General features: G+C 38.4%; 1 protein-coding gene across 1 annotated transcript; it reads right to left on the bottom strand.

The window, feature by feature from the left end:
* Positions 1 to 88: 88 nt before the first annotated feature.
* On the bottom strand, positions 89 to 4,748 carry riok2 (RIO kinase 2 (yeast)). The gene is made up of 10 exons (XM_077562420.1): positions 4,567 to 4,748; positions 3,823 to 3,961; positions 3,614 to 3,730; positions 3,062 to 3,237; positions 2,852 to 2,940; positions 2,571 to 2,762; positions 2,399 to 2,491; positions 1,026 to 1,451; positions 732 to 831; positions 89 to 601 (listed from the first exon to the last, which is right to left on the bottom strand). The coding sequence occupies exons 1-10, from the start codon at positions 4,630 to 4,632 to the stop codon at positions 440 to 442; spliced, it is 1,560 nt and encodes a 519-aa protein (XP_077418546.1). The 5' UTR covers positions 4,633 to 4,748; the 3' UTR covers positions 89 to 439.
* Between the last annotated feature and the right edge of the window lie 16,105 nt (positions 4,749 to 20,853).

Genomic DNA, 20,853 nt, shown 5'->3' with positions numbered 1-20,853 from the left:
ACTCATTCAACTGCCAGATCCACTTCTTCTCTTCAACATTTAAAATGTAATGCCGGCATTTAATTGAAATCAGTGAGCATTCCTCGCATCTTTTTGGACCAGATTTATTTTGTCATGATTAAAATGGAATTTATTTAGTTTATGGTAATAGGTTTGCGTGTGTTAGCGTTCCCCATTTGAATGCAAACACAAACAAAAGCACTTCCAGACATGGAACGGAAAAATTAGGAAAAACATTACTGATGTTTTTACAGTTTTTCAATATCACGTGAACACATTTCCTCAATTTTCATGACGTTAAAAAGCTGAAAAATGCATTTAAGTAGTCCATATCTCCATTGGTAAGGCTGGTAAGGATGTTACGGGTCCAATAGAGTTTGTTTAACAACACTTGTGATCATGTTCAGCCTCTACAGACGGACGAGTACGAGACCCGCATTCATCCCCAGAAGGTGGCGCTCTCCAAACTAGACTTAATGTTGTTTTCATTCTCTCGTCTTGATTTGGTAACCAAATTGGCCTCCCCCTTCTGCAGACGTCGCCTCTGTGCCGACTTCTGTTGTTTGGTGAGCTGTCTCCGCACCTTCTGACGGACCACATCCTGCAACACGCGACAACAATGGCTTACTTACATCACAACCTGACAGACGTTAGTCATAGCTGTTAAAGTTATTTGCCAGCACAAAGTCACAATTGACGCCGTCTAGACATCAGCTTGATTTTGGACTTACTGCCGGGATGGTTGAGCAGCTTCCTGTGCTGCCCATTGTAGCCTCACTGTCTGTCCTCCTCCTCCTGTGTTCTGCCATCTGTAGAAGGCTGTCCGAGTCTCTGCAAGACCAGACATTATTGCATCATGTGGCATTTTGCGGACATTATCCATCATAACAAAAAGCATTGTTGCAGCTTGAAATATGGTGACTACAAAGTTTTCAATGGCTGATAAAAGAATCGTGAAAAGCTACACGATGCTAACCGCTACGCACATACAAAAACAAAACAAGTCGACGTTTCATTGTCAGTACCTGAAAGGTTTGAATTCTTTGTTAGAAGCGGAAAGGTCTGAGAGTTCAGGGAGTTCATCCTCCAGTTCTTCCTCCAAATCATTCACTGGCTTGTCAGTGCTTCTAGCATCAGCATTCAACTCCTCCTCCTCTTCTCTTTTTTCACTCTCTCCCTCTTCTTTATCATTCTCCTCTTCATCCTGCACGTCAGCATTTGCGTTGCCGACCTTCAGGCCCTCAAGTTCCAGAATTGCATTATTGTAGTCAGTCACATCCACACTTTGCTCTTCTGTTTCGATTTCCTCGTCGGTCTCCTCTTTGTCGCTGTCTGTTTCCTCATCATCTTGCTCTCCCTCAGGTCCAGTTGGATGGAGCACTGCGGCTTCTTCCTCCAGATCTTTGGTGAAACCACTCGCTGAGACCGCAACATCGAGAGAACATGAGCGTCTGTAAGATAGAAAAAAAAAATGAATTAAGAAGGCACATCATGAGATCCTCTTGTATGTTTAAAGACACATAGTGAACTCATGATGCAAAGAAATTTTGCTCTTGTAGGCCAACAAAGCAGCACTAAATATATTGATTATTATTATTTTTTTGTACTTTAATGTTAGCATTAAAATGTTGTGTTCAAAAAGACCATGAAGTGTTTAGTAATCTAATATCAGGTATCAGTATCGGGCCGATACCCGGCCATATTTCAAGGTATCGGTACTCGCGATGGTGGCCGATACTGGTGGATGTTTTACGATCAGGAACTAGAAATTTAAAATTCAAAGAATAGAAGATTGCCATTAATTTCATGCAATTTTAAAGAAAATGGCAATATTGGGATATGTAAGCCTTTCTTTAAAATTATCAGTTGTTTTTATTTTATGCATCAAAAGTAGGGATGGGTGAGTAAGTACCGATACCAGCCTCATTTTAAGGTACCACTACTCAACGTAGGCTGATGCTCTTGTGGCTGTTTTTTGATCAGGAAGTAGAAATTAGAAGTATAGATAATTAACATTAATTTAACGCAATGTTAAGGAAATTGGTATATTTTGATATGTAGTTATTTGTTTAAAATTATGTCTTTTTTGGGGGGGGGGTATGCACAAGTGATATCAGTATTGGGTATTGGCATCGTTGACTATTCAGGAGCTGACTACTCGTTCTGGCATCAGTCTGAAAATAAGTGGTATTGAACATTTCTAATCAAAACTACTAGTGGTATCGATAGTTGGTATCGGTGACTGCTCAAGAGTTTAGTGCTCGTACTGGTATCGGTCTGAAAAAAAGTCGGTTGGAACATCCCCAATCAACTTTATTATGAAAAACTACAACACACACATTTTATTTCCAAGCTATATCACAGTACAGTTGTATTCCATTTTCCAGTGAGACTTTACCTGATATCTTTGAAGGTTGGGAACAGCTCGCTCTCGTAATTATATCGTTTTGCAAAGAAATCTCTTATGCATTTGACATCTCGGTCAAAATACCTGCAAAGGTGATGGATTTGCATTTATTCACTCATTTCAAAGGTTACGCAATGAGGTGTTTGCAGACAAAAGCACTTACCATTCAGCATTAGTGTGTGAGGTGGACACCATCTGAGGGAAGTCGATCATAGTTATGTGATCCTGGTCGTCTAGCATCAGGTTGAACTCGTTAAAATCTCCATGAATCAGGCCATGGTTGGCCAGTTTGACGATGAGCTCCATGAACTCGCTGTACAGGGCAGGTGGATCTTGCAGCTGGTGCACCTGACACCTGATACGAGGATGAAGACAATTCATTAGAAGATCTGCAATGGGAAGTGAAATGATTACAGAAAAGAGGGTTGGCTTTTTTTTCCTTACAGTGGATATCCATTGATGAGCTCCATTACTACCGCATGTCTGTTGTAGTCCACAGGCTTGGGGACAGGGAAGCCTCTGTCATAGAGTGCCTGGGGAACAGATATGTCGATATAAATGAATAAATTCAATTACAGCTCTACTGTACCCTGATGAGTAGCCATATTCCACATGCGATGCATGAGACTAATGGTGAGGCATGGTTTGCGTTACCTTCATGTAGGCAAACTCCTTCATGGCAGACAGTCGAGAGAGGTAGAGCCAAGACATGTTCTTCCTGTGTTTGTGGTAATCTCTTTTATTTTTTAGGTTTCTGAAGGAGGTGCGACCCAATCTGTGAAGCTTTAGTGCATACTGCTCCCCATCTTCATTTGCCACAATATAAATATCTGAAGAAAAGAAACACAAATAGATCAGTTTCGAACACTGATAGGTGTACAACTGTTGAAGCCAAACCACTTACTGGCATACCGCCAATGGACATTTTATTAGGTAGAGATTTAGAATTTAATAAGATCCAATACATCCATTCAAAGTATGAAAAATGACAATAATGCTAAGTTTATATGGACGAGTAATATTTGTTTGACAAATACTGTTCATTTAGTTAGGTTGAAAAATTTCAATGATGTCATTGATTAACTGACTTTTATAACATTTAAGTAGACAAAAAAAAAGTAAAAGATAATCTTTAGTGGTTAAACTCCTACAGACTGTTATCACCAGTGAGTGCAGACTGTAAAATGTATCATGTGTAAACTTTACCTGACTCTTTCCCTACACCCATTTGGTTTCCAACTGAAGCAACAACATCTCTGGCACACAAGGCCTTGAGGGCTAGGTAGTCATATCCTCCGAAGTTCAACCTGTAGCCTTGCACATCTGAAATATAATACACATCAAGTTAGAACACAACATAGGGCATTCCATTCTTATAACAACAAAAACGTGCAAGGTAAAATCTCTAAGATTACTCTTTGTGCGTTCATAGGCCACAAGTTTATGTTTGACCAGCTCTCGGAGGATCTTGTTGCAACCGCCATGTTTGAGGCTGGCAATGGATGAGAGGAGACTCACTGGAACAATCTCGTGGTTCTTCATTCCCATCTCGACCTACAAACAGAGATGTGATAATAGAACTATGATATGAAATTTATAAAAGCAGACAAAGGTTTGTGAGTGGAAAGGCACGAGTCAGTGTCAGTCAGTTGAGATAAATTCAGAAAATTTTTAACACATCCGAAGTAATATATTCTTCATAATTTAAAACAGAACCAAAAGAGAACTCATCTTGTATGTTTTTATTATTATTGCTGCCTGTTATAATGTTTTTCATTGGTTCGGTGTCATCATACTGACATACAGTACGTTCATATAAATTATGATAAACGATATTATTACATACATTAATAAGTCAATAACCAATCAAACGTTTTCCTAGTCGGCGCTCAATAAAAGAGCGTACAGTATTTTACATTGACAATCTGCATACAAATTAAAAGGACGCATTTTACGTCTCGACCCTAAGTAGCACGGTAAGTCTAGATTCCTCACATATACCCAGTTACTTAGCAATATTATCTTTAACATAAATGCGGCACTTGCAAAGTGATAACCACAATTTGTTTCATCATGACTAAAACATGTCATGTCTAATGAAGTGGAAACGAAATTAGCGTAGCCGAAGCTAACAGCTGGGCATTAAAAATATACTTTACCGCCGTGAGCACCCGGAAGTCATCTCGAGACAAGTATCTCAACACCACCACATTCAATTTCCCCATGTTTTAAAGGGCGAGTCAGTGTCAAATAATCATTCGAATTATGTCAAAACAAGATGCACATTTTTTTTTGTATACACATGGACAAAGCGGAAGTCGAGGAACGGAAATTGCGTCATATCGACGGTCCCATTTGAAAGCAGACAAAAGAATAAGTGAGCACCATCTCGTGGTCAAAACAACAATTTAATACAGTACTACAGAACTAATTTCTTTATTTTTTCAGAATATAAAGAAAGCTTTAGTTGATGTAGACTAATCAAATAAAAATGTGAAAGGAGGCATTTGCTCGAAAAACACTTAATAAATGAATAAGTAGGATACTGACAATTCATCCAAATAGTAAACATTAAGGAGAAGTGTGGTTTGCTTTGAACAGTGTAGCTTCTGTTGACAAATAATACAACTACAAGAATAGAACATGCAAACTCTACGCAGGAAGGTTGGAGCTGAGAGTCGACCTCAGAATTTCAGAACGGTGAGGCAATACGTGCTAACCACAAGGTACTGGCACAATAAAAATAAACATGTTATTAAAAAAAAAACATCCTCAAGTCAAAATTGTCGAGTCAAAATTCATCCATTAATTTTCTATTGAACTTAAAAATAATACATAAAAATAAAAACAGATTCCAAATCTAAAATATGGGTTTGATCATGTATAACGTTGATATACAAGAATACCTTAGTACGGCGTGTACTCAATTAGTTGTAGTAAGTAATAATGACGCTAGATGGCAATGTGACACAATTTGAGAAGTGTAAACGACACTGTCTTTGTCTCTCCAGGCTAAATGTCTTATTTATTTAAGTTTAGTTTAGAAAATAATTTATGCTAGGTTCATACACCTCCTGGCCTTTTGCTTTATTAATATCCCAGATGGTCTTTCTGGTATTTGGCAGTGATGCGTCTTCTAAAACTGAACCATTTGGTAATACAGTATTTTGTTCTGGAGGGATCAACGTAAATTCTTAAACCTGTTCGTAAATCTCGAATCTTGAATGTACTTAATTTAGCATTCCTCATATGGATTGTTTTGTTGTTTTCCTGTCCCAAGAAGTTTTATTTGCCTGGTATTTTATTTAAATGTGTATTTTTTTATTATACATAACCTTCACATTCTCTCTTTTGGCACTGAAATGGGAGTGCATGATCACAGTTGAATTAAATTAGATCTGGTATAGATTTCTGATACAAATGAATTTATCATATCTCAGGAAGCCAGTTAAGATTTTTATGCTACAAATGTTCAGGATGGTTTAATGGTTTGATTATCTGCAAAAAAATCTGTATAGATAAGACACCATTATACTGTATGAACTTGGGTGCTTTTTGCATCTTAAGGCTTAGGGGCAAAATGTTTTTGGTAAACTGAGCAGCCACAACCAGAGTGGTTGCGTGAAACATAGAAAGCAGGCATCGGGAACTGAGCATGGCGGAATACCCATCCTCCTTTCCCCTGATTTTCCTTTTGTCTCTGATGTATAAAATGAAATTCATCAGATTGTAGGTTAGCCTGAGATATATTCCCCTCTTTTTATGTATTTATGCACTCATCTGTTCCCTTTGCACCCTACGTTTATTGTTTAAAATATGATTGACCCCTATCCTTTTCTGGTCCATGGGGGGATGAATATCCACCATGCACCTCCAGTGCTCTTTGATGAGAAATTAATGAGCCCCTCGTTAGTGGTGGATGAAAGTGTGTGCTACATAGGTCAATGTGATGAAAGTGCCTTTAGAGATCTAACTGAAGTCAAGTGGTCACACAATCTTTGATGGAGATGAACGATCGAACCTTTCCCATGTTATTTCATTCAAACCATGAAAGGACTATTTGTACATATGATGTTCCTAATGCATGAAAGCTGCTGAATCCTAAATTGAGCCGACAAATATTCAGTATTGGTTTTAAGGTGCACGTATTCATTTTAAGCCTACCATAGACACCTAAACTCACACTATGTGGGGCAGCTCCATTAAATTGCTGTCTTGTTGTCTTCCAGCAGTGAGAAGAGCTGGGAGAATACTAAATGGTGGATATTGGAGAAGCTCAGGTAAGTCTTCAACAACAAGAGCAAGCTTTGTTTCTTAATGGTATCACTGCTCTTGCCTTTATAGCGGCTGTGTGTGTGTGTGTGTGTGTTTGGAAACATTGCATATGATTAGATTAGAGCTCAGGATACCAGATCTACTTACGCTCCTTGTTCTGATGAAAACCCCCTTAAACAATAATCTGCTTTCATGTGTGACAACACAGAAGCTAGTAAATGAGGGGCTTGATGAGAAATATGAGGAAGGAGGGCATAACCTGCACCGGTGCCTGCCAATAAAATGCAGCATGTTGGTGAATACATCAGCATACACACTGTTTTGCCTCTTTTAAATGTTGTATTCTTGTTTATTTTCTTTCTATTTTATAGAGTTTAAGAAAAGCACTTAGTTGATCAGCAGGATAAAGAAGGTTTCCCATTCAAAACAAGAAAAAGAGGATGAATAATTTGTTATAATTTCGATCCTAGGGGTATTTTGATAGAAGGCAAAGTTGACAAAGACGATTTTTTTCTTATTATCCAACACACAACTTCAATGACTCATGCATTCGTACGCGCTTTTAATTCAAGTGCATGAGTATGAGTCGATTGTAGAGCCTGAAATGGTATATTTTCTTTTGCGCGATATTGTGTTTGATTAATGACATTTATGCACATTTAGTTTATTATAATATGCAATTTAGCAATCTACCCTAGGGAGCAGTGTTGAGCTTTTGTTTTGAATGGATGGTTGGCCAAGTGTACCGCAGAAGAAAAATCTCCATGGATGAAAAAGAGACGGGACTTTGTGGTGAGTGAGTGAGAGAGAGAGAGAGAGAGAGAGAGAGAGAGAGAGAAAGAAAGAGAGAGAGAGAGAGAAAGAGAGAGAGAGAGAAAGATAGGGAGAGAAAGCGGTAGGGAGTGATGGAGGGAGAGAGACAGAGAGAGCAAGAGAGACAGAGAGAGAGAGAGAGGGAGGTAGAGGGAGAGAGAGGGAGACAGAGAGAAAGGGAACAGGAGGGAGGGAGATTGGGAGGGAGAGAGAGAGAGAGAGAAAGAGAGGAAGAGAGAGAAAGAGAGAGAGAGAGAGACAGGGAGGGAGAGGTAGAGGGAGAGAGAGGGAGAGGGAGAGCAAGAGAGAGAGAGAGAGAGAGAGAGAGAGTAAGACAGAGAGACAGAGAAAGAGTTTGGTCATGTGACGTTTGCAAGTTGAGCCGTGATTGGTCGTACCTGAGTCCTGAATAACAATGATTTCATTTTCAGTTAACAGCAAGTGGCAAAATGGCCGCCCCCTGAGATGGATTAAAATGGCTGTTTTTTGCTACCTAATTCATATTCCACAAACGCAATATTAATCAGAATGTTGTGTTTAGACTAATGGTGGCACATAGAACATATTATTGTAAAGAAAATATTTGGGTTTACTTCCTCTTTAAATTGTTCAAAATATTTCTGTACTCCCTCCATGTTTGTGTCACCCTTGCCAGGTGACAAAAACAACCAAATGAATAAAAATTATGGACTAGATTTCAGCAAGGGAAGGCCCTTCAAAAATCTCCTCCCAAATGTGTGCTCGTGTGTTTAAGTGTGAGTGATATAGCATTGCCCCTAGATAGATAATAGCATGCCAAAGTGATTGAGAATGCAGTCATCACTACACGCACACACACATACATTGTTAGGCCCTTGTAATGGGATCACTGAGTGATTGGTCCTGCGTCAGTCACAGTGCAGCTGCAACTGTGCAAAACCAGCCAAACACACACACATATACACGCGTCATCTGGAGGCTGAACATGGATGCGTATCACAGGAAGAGGAAAGCTGCTCTTTATCTCAAAGCTTGCTGTTGTTCAGACCATCAGATAGCACCTACATCATGTCTGTGTGTGTGTGCGTGTGTGTGGCAGTGCATGCACGCTCATTGGTGTCTATGTGCGTGCGTGTGTGTCGGAATCGCAGCCCATTTGAGTGTGGCTGTGTGTCTGCTTCAATAACATTAACTCCTGCAAGCGTGAAATGGGAGCGTCTCCCGCTATCTGTTTTTAGGAGCAGAGTAGCTGATTGAAACAAAACCAATGGGTGGTTTAAGCCTTTCACACAGCCTGACACTGGGCTCGTCTAAGTGGAGAGAGAGAGAGGCTTGTTTCTTTCCACAAAAATATTGTGATTTATTTCATTTTAGAACTAGTTTTGTCTTTGGGACTTTCATTTTGGCACTGCAGTCAGTAAACTCCGCATGCTTGCACACTTGTATAATATTTTTCCTTTAACAGCTGGTTTAAATTGATCTGAATCAACATGAAAAATTATATCAGGCCTGTTTTCATTGGCAAGAACAGCAGAGACAAAATGTTGCTTCAAGCTCACCTGCAGTCAGCATACTGACTGTCACTCTTGCGCAATAAGCAAAGCCACATTTTCTTTTCTTGTATTTTTATATTATTGGTTTTAAATCCTTCCTTTAGCTCTGAGTAGGCAGGGAGAGAAGAGAAATGATACACCCATGGACCAAGACGGTATCGCAGTAATCACACCGCAAGGGATCCTGGGTAATTCGGTTAAAAATGTCAGGAGCGTAAATCACCTTCCATCAGCCCTGCTTTTTCATTGGTTGGTTGTTCTGCTATAGAAGTACTTCAATAGTTTCTTAACCTACTGACTGCCTCTGCAGGAATGTTATTAAGGAGTTAATTATTATTATTATTTTTTATTGTTATGATTTTCCAATATCCAACCATATACATTAAACTCCTACCTTTGTGAAAGTATTAATAAAACCTGATCATTATTACTTTTTGTAGAGGAAGAATATTTGATACAGCACCTATATTGGAGCAAAATAGAAATAACAGATTTGTAAAACAAAAACGAAAATCTTCCTTAACCCGTTTTGTCTCCTATAATAATTGTGGTGGCTTATAAAATTTGTCAAAAATATCCCTCTATTAAGAAAAGGGGGCAAATGCTAAAATATCATACAAGTATTCAATATTACTGGAGTTTAAGTAAATGTTGCATGGTAATGTTACAGAATTTTGCTATACCGGTACAGTAATCCCCACATATTCTCAGTTCACTATTCACAAATTTACCTTTTTACATTTTTCTGTAATTTTTGCGTTTTTTTTTGTCCTCTTTCTGACACTCCCTAAAATGCTACAAGATTCTGATAAAATCCTGTCTAAATAGGAAAGTAATACAGTAGTTGGTGTCAAGAAAGAATGTTAAAATGGTACTTCTTCACTGAGGTACAAGCTTTGCATATCGGGGAGAAGCTAAGATTAGCCTGGATTGTGAGTTTTAGCATCCAAATTTAACACCGGCAAAGAGTAGACAGCTAGCCTAGCGCGACATATTTCATTGGTATGTTTATGTATTGTTTTTAAATCAGTGCTATGTATTGATCAAATTGGCCATGATTGAAGTCAGCCGTGTCCACTTCAGCAGCGGTGCAGCCCTCCCTCTGGGAAATCCGCCGTCCAGCATTCCTCTGCAAAAATAACCGACATCAGGAGAAAATCCAGAAACTTGTCATATGATATGACTTACTGAATGGGAGAGGAATTCTGTACAAGCCCTTCTGTCTTCATACCCTCCCTGCACTGTTTTTAAATTGTGCTAAATAAACAAAAGAAAAAAAAGCAACATCAGGTCTAACCTGCCTCCATTTAAGTTGTGCTACACGCTGTGCCAGTTTTACGCCAATCACAAAAATAGAGACCTACATGCTTAGGCCCTTAATAGCTTTCTCGTACATCACACGGTTCTTCAAACATAACCTCGATAACACTCTCCGTGAGAGGAGTGTAATCAAGAACAATATATTCTGGGCCAATTTTGTTTTTGTTGCTGAGTGAGGAGCTACCACAAGTTCACCTGTGGAAAGTTCAACAATCAATTTGCAGCAAACCACTTCAATAAACCCTCACCTTAGAGCCCTTGATGAGGACCTTCGAAGTCTTTATGTACTCAGTGGATGATCGTATAGAACTAAAAAAAAAAAAAAACATACACACACACTGATACAAAGAAGTTGTTTACTGTGAGAGGTCACTTTATTTTTTTATTTAGATTTTTTCCATGCTAAAGTTTTATGTTTAAGTCCAAGGACACAGGAGGTACAATGTAAAAAAAACCCAACATAAAATAAACTTCTGATTGGCGTTATTCACCATTTCATTAAAAATATAGTGAATACATGTGCATCTAGAGAGACCACACACACATAAGTAAAAATAAATAAATAATGTTTTCAAAAGTTTATCCAGGTATTTTTTTAAATTCTCAAGTACAGTTTCATGAAGTTCATTGCGAATGTTGAGCACGCCTCTGGAGTGTCTACTTTCACAGAACAGTGTGGCTAGTGTATAAGAAGCATACAAATGATCAGCCATCCACTTGGAAAATCATCCCACCTTGAAAGTTGGCTGCACAGGGGCCACTCTGTGTCAGAGTGTGGTTTTTCAGTCAATAGTGAAACGTCTGTGGTGCATACTCCTGGGCGGGCGGGCGGGCTGATGCAAGGTGGAGGGTTATACAATATTTATATGTGCGTCAGTCCAGGTGGATTTATTCAAGTTTAGAGTGTTTGTCAAAGCTGAGATCAGATCGATGTGCTCCTAATCTCAGGCATCGTGTGATTGATTACCTTATATTCCCTGTACAAAGACTGTGCGCATAGATCTCCTCTGGGTGTGATGGACACACTTGCATCCACACAAACATACACACATTATGGCTCACGTCAACCAAAGAATTGATTCAGATGATATAAGAGCCTTTTTGCTTTCATGTTTGGCCAGTGGACACACGGGCTCAGAAAAGATGATGGGAGATGAAAATGTTCATCGATACCATCTGTTATCTGTGAGATTTCAACATGTGTTTTTAAATGAAATCACTTTTCTGTAATTGCACTTGTCTCTCGATGGCAAAAATGCTGCTTGTAACACCAACAGTGGAGAAACCAGCATGGAGGCATGTTTGTATTTTTTTTTATGACACCTGTAGGCTATATTGTATTTTTGCCCAGCGAGTGAATAAATGGCAGAATGCTATGTGAGGATAATTGCAGGTCTCTGTGGTCCATGTTTTTTTTTTTTTTTTTTTTTAATAAACACTGCCCTGGAGTGTGCAGTCCATAGCTTTCCGACATCAACATGCACAGTGCCAGAAACTTAATTTGAACTGATGCTAATGGCTTTGCTGTCTTTGTCTGCCAGGATGTGCAATGAGCTAAATTTTGTTTGCAAATTCAGTTTACAGCCTTCTCTTGGTCTCCCTCATGTTTGAAAAGAACAAAACAACTAAAAAAATAAAAAAATAAACTAATGAACCAGAGGTGTTTTTTTTATATTACAAGGGGTAAAAAAAAAAAAAAAAAATGGGGGTGGGGGGGGGGGGGGCTAGCCTACATACTGCTGTGTGATTGTACACATCCAGTGTTAATACTAGTTTCTGTTCCAACTGCAATATAAAAAACAACATATCACAAATAGTCACACATAAAACATCACAATTAACCTCATGCGGCTCAACCATTTTTTCTCTATAACCCAATAAAAATTCGCAATGCCGTTACCTTGGAAACAAACAAAACATTAAGAGCACTGTGCGGCATCACACAACATTGAAAGGATAGGACGTGGTGTCAAGCACACTCAAACACATTCCAAAAACAATACAGGATTAAAAGAGGGTGTATTTATTCAAGTTAAGTTATCTGATGGATATCGAGGAACGTATCAAGGTTGTTGTTTTTTCATACTATCTGTTAACTTGTGTCTTCGGTTGCGTTCTCTAAAGCAATGCCACCATTGAAATTGAGTATGTAGGCTTATAGGGGAAGTTAACCCACCTAAAAAAATCTTGACAATATGTTCAATGCAGCCCCACTAGTCTAAATACAATATTCTGGTTAATATTGCATTAGTGGAATATGAGTTAAGCAGCAAAATCCAGCAGTTTTTATCAATATCAGAAGGCGGCCATTTTGCCACTTGCTGTCGAGTGAAAATGACATCACAGTTGATCAGGTAACAACCAATCACATCTCAGCTTCAGAAAACAGGTGAGCTGTGATTGGTCGTTGCCTGAGCAATGAGCAACTGTGACGTCATCTTCAGTCGGCAGCAAGTGACAAAATGGCCGCCCCCTGAGATGGATAAAAATGGCTGGATTTTGCTGCATAACTCATATTTCACAAATGTAAGATTGATCAGAATGTCGTGTTTAGACTAGTGAGGTCACATATGACATGTTATTGTCAAGAAATGTTTAATGTTGACTTCCCCTTTAAATGTGAATTTACAGTAAAACCTGTTAAAACACAGTATTATTATCGTTGTAAAGGCAGAACTGTTTTATTGGCTCTTAGTTATTATGAAAACTCATCAAAGGCAGACCCACAATTGAACACGGATCAGGCCGCTCAACTGGATTTATCATATCTAGTTTCACACAGGAACTGTGTGACGTGAACCACTCCTTGTGTATCCCCCTCTTTCTCCCTGCTGCCCCGATTTGGACCCATCACCGCGGCTCCATATTGTCGACTCGTTTTATCTGTGGCCCATTTCTACTCATCCCATCCATCACCCAGCGTCTATAGTGGACAATGGGAGAAAGAGGATGTCCCTTCATGTCATGCCCAAGTTTGCCTCTGAACTAAACACACACGTGTGTGTGCGTGTGTGTGCATATGTACAAGCTTCTATTAGACAAGGAAGAGATAAACAAAGGATTGGAAAACCCCAATACAGAGCAGGTGTCTTTCCATCTGTTCTAATCACAGCTGACTTTTCCCTGTTGTGCTTCGTGTCTCACACAAATTGCAGTCAGACACAATCACACAGTGGCTACAGATCATCTTGACACAAAGAATAGAAAATGAGAATTGATAGAGTAAACGAGAAGCAAAGGGGCCTTGAGCGGGAAAAGGAGGGAATCATAATGAAGAAATATTAGAAGAGGGAAATGCAAAGAACACCAATGTTTTGTTTTGGGAGTTGGGGATGCTGCAGTTCTTGAGCTGGGGGAATGGGTACAGTGCCCTGTTTAAGGGCACCTCGACAGTAGCCAGGAAACTCTCCTTTATAAATATTTACTGTACATTGATGGATGGTTGAGTGAATACATTTTCAGATAATTATTTGTACTTGTACCTGACAGATGGATAGACAAAAGGCTTGTTCAGATCAACTTATTGGTTGTCAGAAATTCAGTCAGACTGTTACTCACAATGATGCTAACAGCACTTAGCATCTATGTAGCCATGTTGGAATGCCTCTTTGACCGGAAGTGAACTCGAGGATGTGACATCGCAGACTGGATTTAAGTTTTGAATGTTGGGCTTCTTCGTTACGTATCCCATAATGTGATAAGGAATTAGCTCATAAATCACCTGGTTTATGTGTATACTAGAAAGAGTAAACACATGCTTGGATGTGTTTGTCTTTCTAACCGTATTCCAGGGATCCGCTAAGCCCCTCACATCCCACCACTGATAATGATGTTGTTTGCAGTGACACATTTTAACTGCCTGCTCCTCTCACTGTTTGACATCTATATCTGTGTTGTCAGACCGCTGATGATGTATTCTCTGTTGTGATGTACCGATTGCTTCCGGCTCTGCAGAGACACTCGAGAGCTTCCTGCTCGCACTTGAAATTGACCAGACACGATGCTTCTTGGGAATAAATAAAATACGGTCGAAATGACTGAATTGTAAGCGGGCTTGTCCACCTGCAGTGAGAATATGCAAGGAACCGTGACGATGAGCGTTAGACACTTGACCCACTTTTCCAGCCATGACATAAAAGTCCTTTCCAAACATACTTTCTTCAAGCAGTCACTGTGCATTTCAACCGGTGTGACATCTCAAGTCTCCCATCTGGTTCAGGTCACCCAGAGGCCAACCAATGAGAGTCTAGAAGATGAGTCCTCACCAGATCCCCCTGACAGAGTTAAGCAGCATAACAAAGTATCATCTTAATCAGACAGACATCTGGAGTCTGGAGCTCCAACCTCACTGGGTTTATGAATGGTGTAAATATCTCTTATGGTAAATATCTGTTTCGCTTAACTCTTCAAGCCAGGCACAACATTATACTTCAGCTGAAGTGCCAATTTTATTTTTCGGCATCACAAGTGTTTTAGGGGGACGAATATCACTTACAGGCAATGATTGCTGGGGTCTGATGTCTGTCCGTATCAGCTCAACCAAGCATGATTGTTGTAGGCTATTAACTCATTTGCTGCCATTGACGGCTATAGATGTCAAAAATTCATTTGACCTATTTCTATTAGTTTAACATTTTTTTCCACTTTTCTTAATAAGAGTATGAAAACCTAGATTTTTTTTTTTTTTAGAAATACAGATATAAAATGAGTGATTAATTGTGAGTCAACTATTGAAGTCATGCGATTAATTACAATTAAAACATTTAATTGCCTGACGCGACTTAAAGATTATTAAAAATTCGGGGCGTCAGGCGATTAAACTTTTTAAGCGTAATTTATCGCATGACTTAACTCACAATTAATCACAAATTTTGTATCTGTTCTAATTGTACAATAAAAAAATATAGGTTTTCATACTCTTGTTAACAAAAGTAGAAAAAAATGTTAAACTGATAGAAATAGTTCAAATGAATTTTTGACGTCTATAGCCGTCAATGGCAGTGAATGAGTTAATAGATAAATAAAGTGCATGCATATATGTGTTAGAGCTGTGTGATGTGTTTTTTGGAATTGTCCACATAATATGCTACAATTAAAGCTCATTTCCTTTAGTTGTCCATAATATGGATCGGCGAGTACCGATACCATTGGGCCAATACCATACCTTAGGTATCTGGGGTGGGAGTACGTGACCCCAGGGAACTTTTTTTCCCCTTCCTTTTTTTCTTACGAGAATAAAGTATAATTCCACATCCACTGCAGTAGGTGGCAGTGGCGCTCTAAATGTCAGAGAGTGCGCAAGGAATATTAGTTCCTCTGGTGATATGTACTTACAACCATTTTATAGACGATTGATACTATTATAGCTGAGGCGGAGAGTTTGGGGGTTAACAAAAAAAATGGTTGAGAGCACTGATCTACTCTTATGCAAATGTTCCTTATGATGAGAATGTTGTCATTTGCTATGCTATTATGCTGCATTTGAGAAAGGTCGGAAGTCAGATTTATCCCAGTTGACTTTTCCCAGTTCCAAAGCATTCAGGGTCGAAAGTAAACAATCAAAATGGCAGATACTGATAAATTGTTTTTATTTTGGTCCTCAAAACACATTTTGACCTCCAGCAAACTTTCCTTCTTGATTTTTAAAAATTGTATTTATCTTATTTCTTAAGCATTCTATACAGTTCAGTAGATTCACCGTATAATTTCATGCCAGGGAGATAGCGGCATACTGTCACGTTGTGTTACGTGAAATTATGTTGAATATTTATGAATGAAGAACGCTATCTAGTTTTTGTACTCGAGTAAATTTTATTATTCACGGTCTGTGTTTCTGAAGTGGTCACCATTGTAAAGTGACGACACGTTGTACTTTTTTCCCCCCGACCTCGCAAGTGGGATTTCCGAGTTCAAGGGGGCGTTCCAGTACACAGTTCCTGGTTTGAGGTCGGAAAAGTCCGACTTCCTACTTTCCTCGATTGCAGCACAGTCACTCTTACACTGTAGGCTTCATTCTGTCACATATAATTGTGACCGCTGAGTCAAAACAAATGTGTAAAAACCAAACAGGTCAAACCAAAATGGCTAAAACCAGCTCAGTATCTCCCCCTGTTATGTCCCTTCTTTTGCTCATGTTTGAACAAGCTTTTATTCATGCGTATGAATTATGCATGATCAGTGAAATCTCTGTTTGATTCAGCCCCACCCTTTTCTATTCTCTCTATCCAAACACACACACACACACACACACACTTAACTTGCATATGACCTAGTGCAGGTCATTTCCTGCGCGGAAGGTAACTGGATTTCGTACTCTTTTGTTTTGACAGATCTGTTCAAGCAGAGTACATAAAAATTTTAAAAACGTAATCATCTAAAAGGCAGTCTGTGTGTGCAAATACGTCTAATTGACAGTAGTGGATATCAACCACTCTGTGATAGTCAAATGTTTACTTAATATCTAATTAAGTAAATATGTCTGGCTGATGATTCTATTATGGCGGTCTGTGTTGTGTAGAGAATACATAATTGAGTTACAGTACTTCTCTTTTTTGTCACTGTGTGCGCTCACAGTCTTTCTTACTTATTGTGCACAGTCACTTGCATGCATTCTACGCATTACTCTGCTGTAAATGTTATTTTCCCCGACAAGTAAGACGGAGCCTCTGGTGAAAGTGGCCATTTGCAGAAAATGCATGACTGGAAAATAAATGTAAATGTATTTGGAGCTGAAGTGATGAATCACCCCAGAAGGAATTTTGCAACTATACGCTAACACAATTTCTAATGCTTTAAGTAAGCAATTCGTGTCTGTTGACTGTATACTGTTGACATGTTATGGACCCCGAAGCTATTTCTCAGCTTGAGCATGTGCATACTTTTATTTGAGACGTTCCAGAAAAGTTTCAGGACAGGTATAACAAAAGATATTTCAAATCCATCCAAAGTTTTTCACTTTGAAGTAATCCTCCTTGGAATCTAACTTTCCCAGCCTTCTCTGCAACTCCTTCATACACTCGTGGAAAGATTCTGCGAGAATCCTTCTGTCTATGTCTTCACGGCCATCTTGATGTTGTCCACATCGTCAAACCTTGATTAGCGACAAATTCTCCTTCCACAATTTTCGCCTCTTTTTCTGCACCAAATGAGGCAAATGCTGCAGGATCTCTATGCAGAAGTAATCATATTGCTGACAGAAGCAATACGATCATCACTAAACACCATGACTGAGCCTGTTCCATAATACAAATTGAGCATTTTGTTTCTTCTACCCAAAGAATCTCATGCCGGACATAAATTTCCTGTACTTTGGACAATTAGTCTCCAATTAACCTAACATTCATGTGTTTTTTTTTAAATAATATTTTTAATGTGGCAGGAAGGAACAATGGAACCAAATAAACGCCACTCCAGAGAGCCAAATCACTGATTCGAACACTGAACCTTAGCACTGTGACACAGACATGCTAACCTATGGCGGTGTATTAGGGCCACACATAAATATACATATTTTACAGGGCGTGTAATATTCAGAGGAAAAAAACGGACACATTTCGCAAAGTCGCAAATTGGTGACATTATTATGTGGCAAATTGGCGAGAAAAAACGTTCAAATTTCCGAGAAATAAACTCTGAGATTTGCGAGAAAAAAAATATCTGAAACTTGCGAGATGTAGCGTAGAGCTGGCTTTTGTCCACCAGGAGCTATATAACGTGAAGATTCGTTGGTGGTTAATGGAACAATCTTTATAAAATGAAAAGTCAGGATGGAAACAGATTTCTAAACTTGTTACAAGCAAGGTTATTTTAGTTAACGAAAAAATTAAAACAAAAATTCCAAAAATAGTTTTGTTAACGAAAATGCTTTTTAAAAAATGAAAAAATAACTGAAACTACATTTTATGTTGAAGTAAAAACCATGTCACAGTTTGGCTTTGACCCCAGGTGCTAGCTAGCTAGCTAACTAGCTCCGTAGCTAGCTCCCATGGTGCTCGTTTGTCTGCTTGGGCATCAATGGCTAAAGCCAAACTTTGGCAGGGTTTTTATTTTCTGGACTTGGATTTGCCTCCTCTGCGCACAAGTAATACACATTAAAAAACAAACAACAAAAAACAAAACAAAACGAAAACTAATACTGACAGAAAAACGAAAACTAATACTGACAGAAAAACTAAAACTAAGCATTTTTTAAATTACTAAAACTATCTAAAACTAACAGAACAGCCCTGAAAACTATTTAAAACTAACTACATTTAAAAAACAAAAACTCAAAACGAAATAAAAACTAACAAAAATAAAAATGACAAAACTATAATAACACTGGTTACAAGCTACAGCGACAACACTTCCTGACTTCCTATCAGCTGACTAACACGAGCAGACTTTAGGTAAATGCAAGTGTATGACTGAGAACAGAAGATTCAACACATTAATTTAGCGACTTGTACCCAACGCTTCAAAGTGTGAATGCTTAATATGATATGGTTAATCTCTGCTGAAGCAATTACTATCTCCTTATTTGAAAACCCGAAAATATTGGCACATACATCGGAGTACGCTACGTGTATTTCTGAGTTTTTCTCTCGCAAATCTGCAAGTTTATTTCTCATAAATTTGTGAGTTTTTTTTCTCGCAAATGTGCCACTTTGTAATGTCACAAATATATGAGTTTTTTTCTCCTAAATTTGTGAGTTTTTTCCTCTCTCGCTAATCTGCTGCTCTGTAATGTCGCTAATGAACAAGTTTTTTTTCTTGCAAATTTGCCACTTTGTAATGTCGCAAATATATGAGTTTTTTTCTCCTAAATTTGTGAGTTTTTTCCTCTCTCGCAAATCTGCTGCTCTGTAATGTCACAAATTAACAAAAAAAAATTCTTGCAAATTTGCCACTTTGGAATGTCGCAAAGATATGAGTTTTTTTTCCCTAAATTTGTGAGCTTTTTCCTCTCTCGCAAATCTGCTGCTCTGTAATGTTGCCAATGAACAAGTTTTTTTTCTTGCAAATTTGCCATTTTGTAATGTCGCAAATATATGATTTTTTTTCTCCTAAATTTGTGAGTTTTTTCCTCTCTCGCAAATCTGCTGCCCTGTAATGTCACAAATTAACAAAAAAAAAAATCTTGCAAATTTGCCACTTTGGAATGTCGCAAATATATGATTTTTTTTCTCCTAAATTTGTGAGCTTTTTCCTCTCTCGTGAATCTGCTGCTCTGTAATGTCGCAAATGAACAAGTTTTTTTTCTTGCAAATTTGCCACTTTGTAATGTCGCAAATATATGAGTTTTTTTCTCCTAAATTTGTGAGTTTTTTCCTCTCTCGCAAATCTGCTGCTCTGTAATGTCGCAAATGAACAAGTTTTTTTTCTTGCAAATTTGCCACTTTGTAATGTCGCAAATATATGAGTTTTTTTTCTCCTAAATTTGTGAGTTTTTTCCTCTCTCGCAAATCTGCTGCTCTGTAATGTCGCAAATGAACAAGTTTTTTTTCTTGCAAATTTGCCACTTTGTAATGTCGCAAATATATGAGTTTTTTCTCCTAAATTTGTGATTTTTTTCCTCTCTCGCAAATCTGCTGCTCTGTAATGTCGCAAATGAACAAGGTTTTTTTCTTGCAAATTTGCCACTTTGTAATGTCGCAAATATATGAGTTTTTTTTCTCCTAAATTTGTGAGTTTTTTCCTCTCTCGCAAATCTGCTGCTCTGTAATGTCGCAAATGAACAAGTTTTTTTTCTTGCAAATTTGCCACTTTGTAATGTCGCAAATATATGAGTTTTTTTCTCCTAAATTTGTGAGTTTTTTCCTCTCTCGCTAATCTGCTGCTCTGTAATGTCGCAAATTAACCCAAAAAAATTTTTGCAAATTTGCCACTTTGGAATGTCGCAAATATATGAGTTATTTTTCTCCTAAATTTGTGAGCTTTTTCCTCTCTCGCAAATCTGCTGCTCTGTAATGTCGCAAATTAACAAAAAAAAATTCTTGCAAATTTGCCACTTTGGAATGTTGCAAATATACATTATTTCCTCGTAAATTTGTGAGTTCTTTCTCGGAACATTTCCCTCCTCTGAAAAATATATATGTATATTTATACGTGGCCCTAATAAGCTGTCGTACTAACCACTAGATCAGTGTGTAACCTTAAATAAACAATTTGGTCATACAAAATGGTGGACACAGTTCAGCTCTCTCTGGTCATTTGTATTGTGATGGATTGAAAATGCAGTTGGACAGAACAGTTAGAGAGGGCACAGACAGAAAAAAAGAGAAAACTATGCAGTAGATAACTGTGCAAGAAATCAGTCTCCGAGTCAAAACAGAAAAAGGGATAATTCAAATTAATTTCCCCGTCCCATTGGTGTTGTCTGTCAGGACATACCGAAACATGAAATATCTCATCATTTTCGCCTCAGCTGTCAATCATCTGCCAGTTGTCATGTAGTCTTCAATGCTCCACTCCTGAGATGGTTGATAAAATGTCAGTCGGGCTCACACGCCTCTTGTATTATTCACA

Source organism: Vanacampus margaritifer, chromosome 3 (assembly GCF_051991255.1).
Source record: "Vanacampus margaritifer isolate UIUO_Vmar chromosome 3, RoL_Vmar_1.0, whole genome shotgun sequence".
NCBI lineage: Eukaryota > Metazoa > Chordata > Actinopteri > Syngnathiformes > Syngnathidae > Vanacampus > Vanacampus margaritifer.
The sequence above is the reverse complement of the archived record's forward strand: the minus strand, read 5'-3'. Positions and strand labels throughout refer to the sequence as shown.

Coding starts and splice junctions, on each gene's coding strand:
- riok2 (XM_077562420.1), bottom strand. CDS start 4,632: ATGGGGAAATTGAATGTGGTGGTGTTGAGATACTTGTCTCGAGATGAC. Junction 2,941..3,061: donor AGGAGTTTGCCTACATGAAG/GTAACGCAAACC, acceptor TCTGTTCCCCAG/GCACTCTATGACAGAGGCTT. Junction 1,452..2,398: donor CCAACCTTCAAAGATATCAG/GTAAAGTCTCAC, acceptor TCTATCTTACAG/ACGCTCATGTTCTCTCGATG.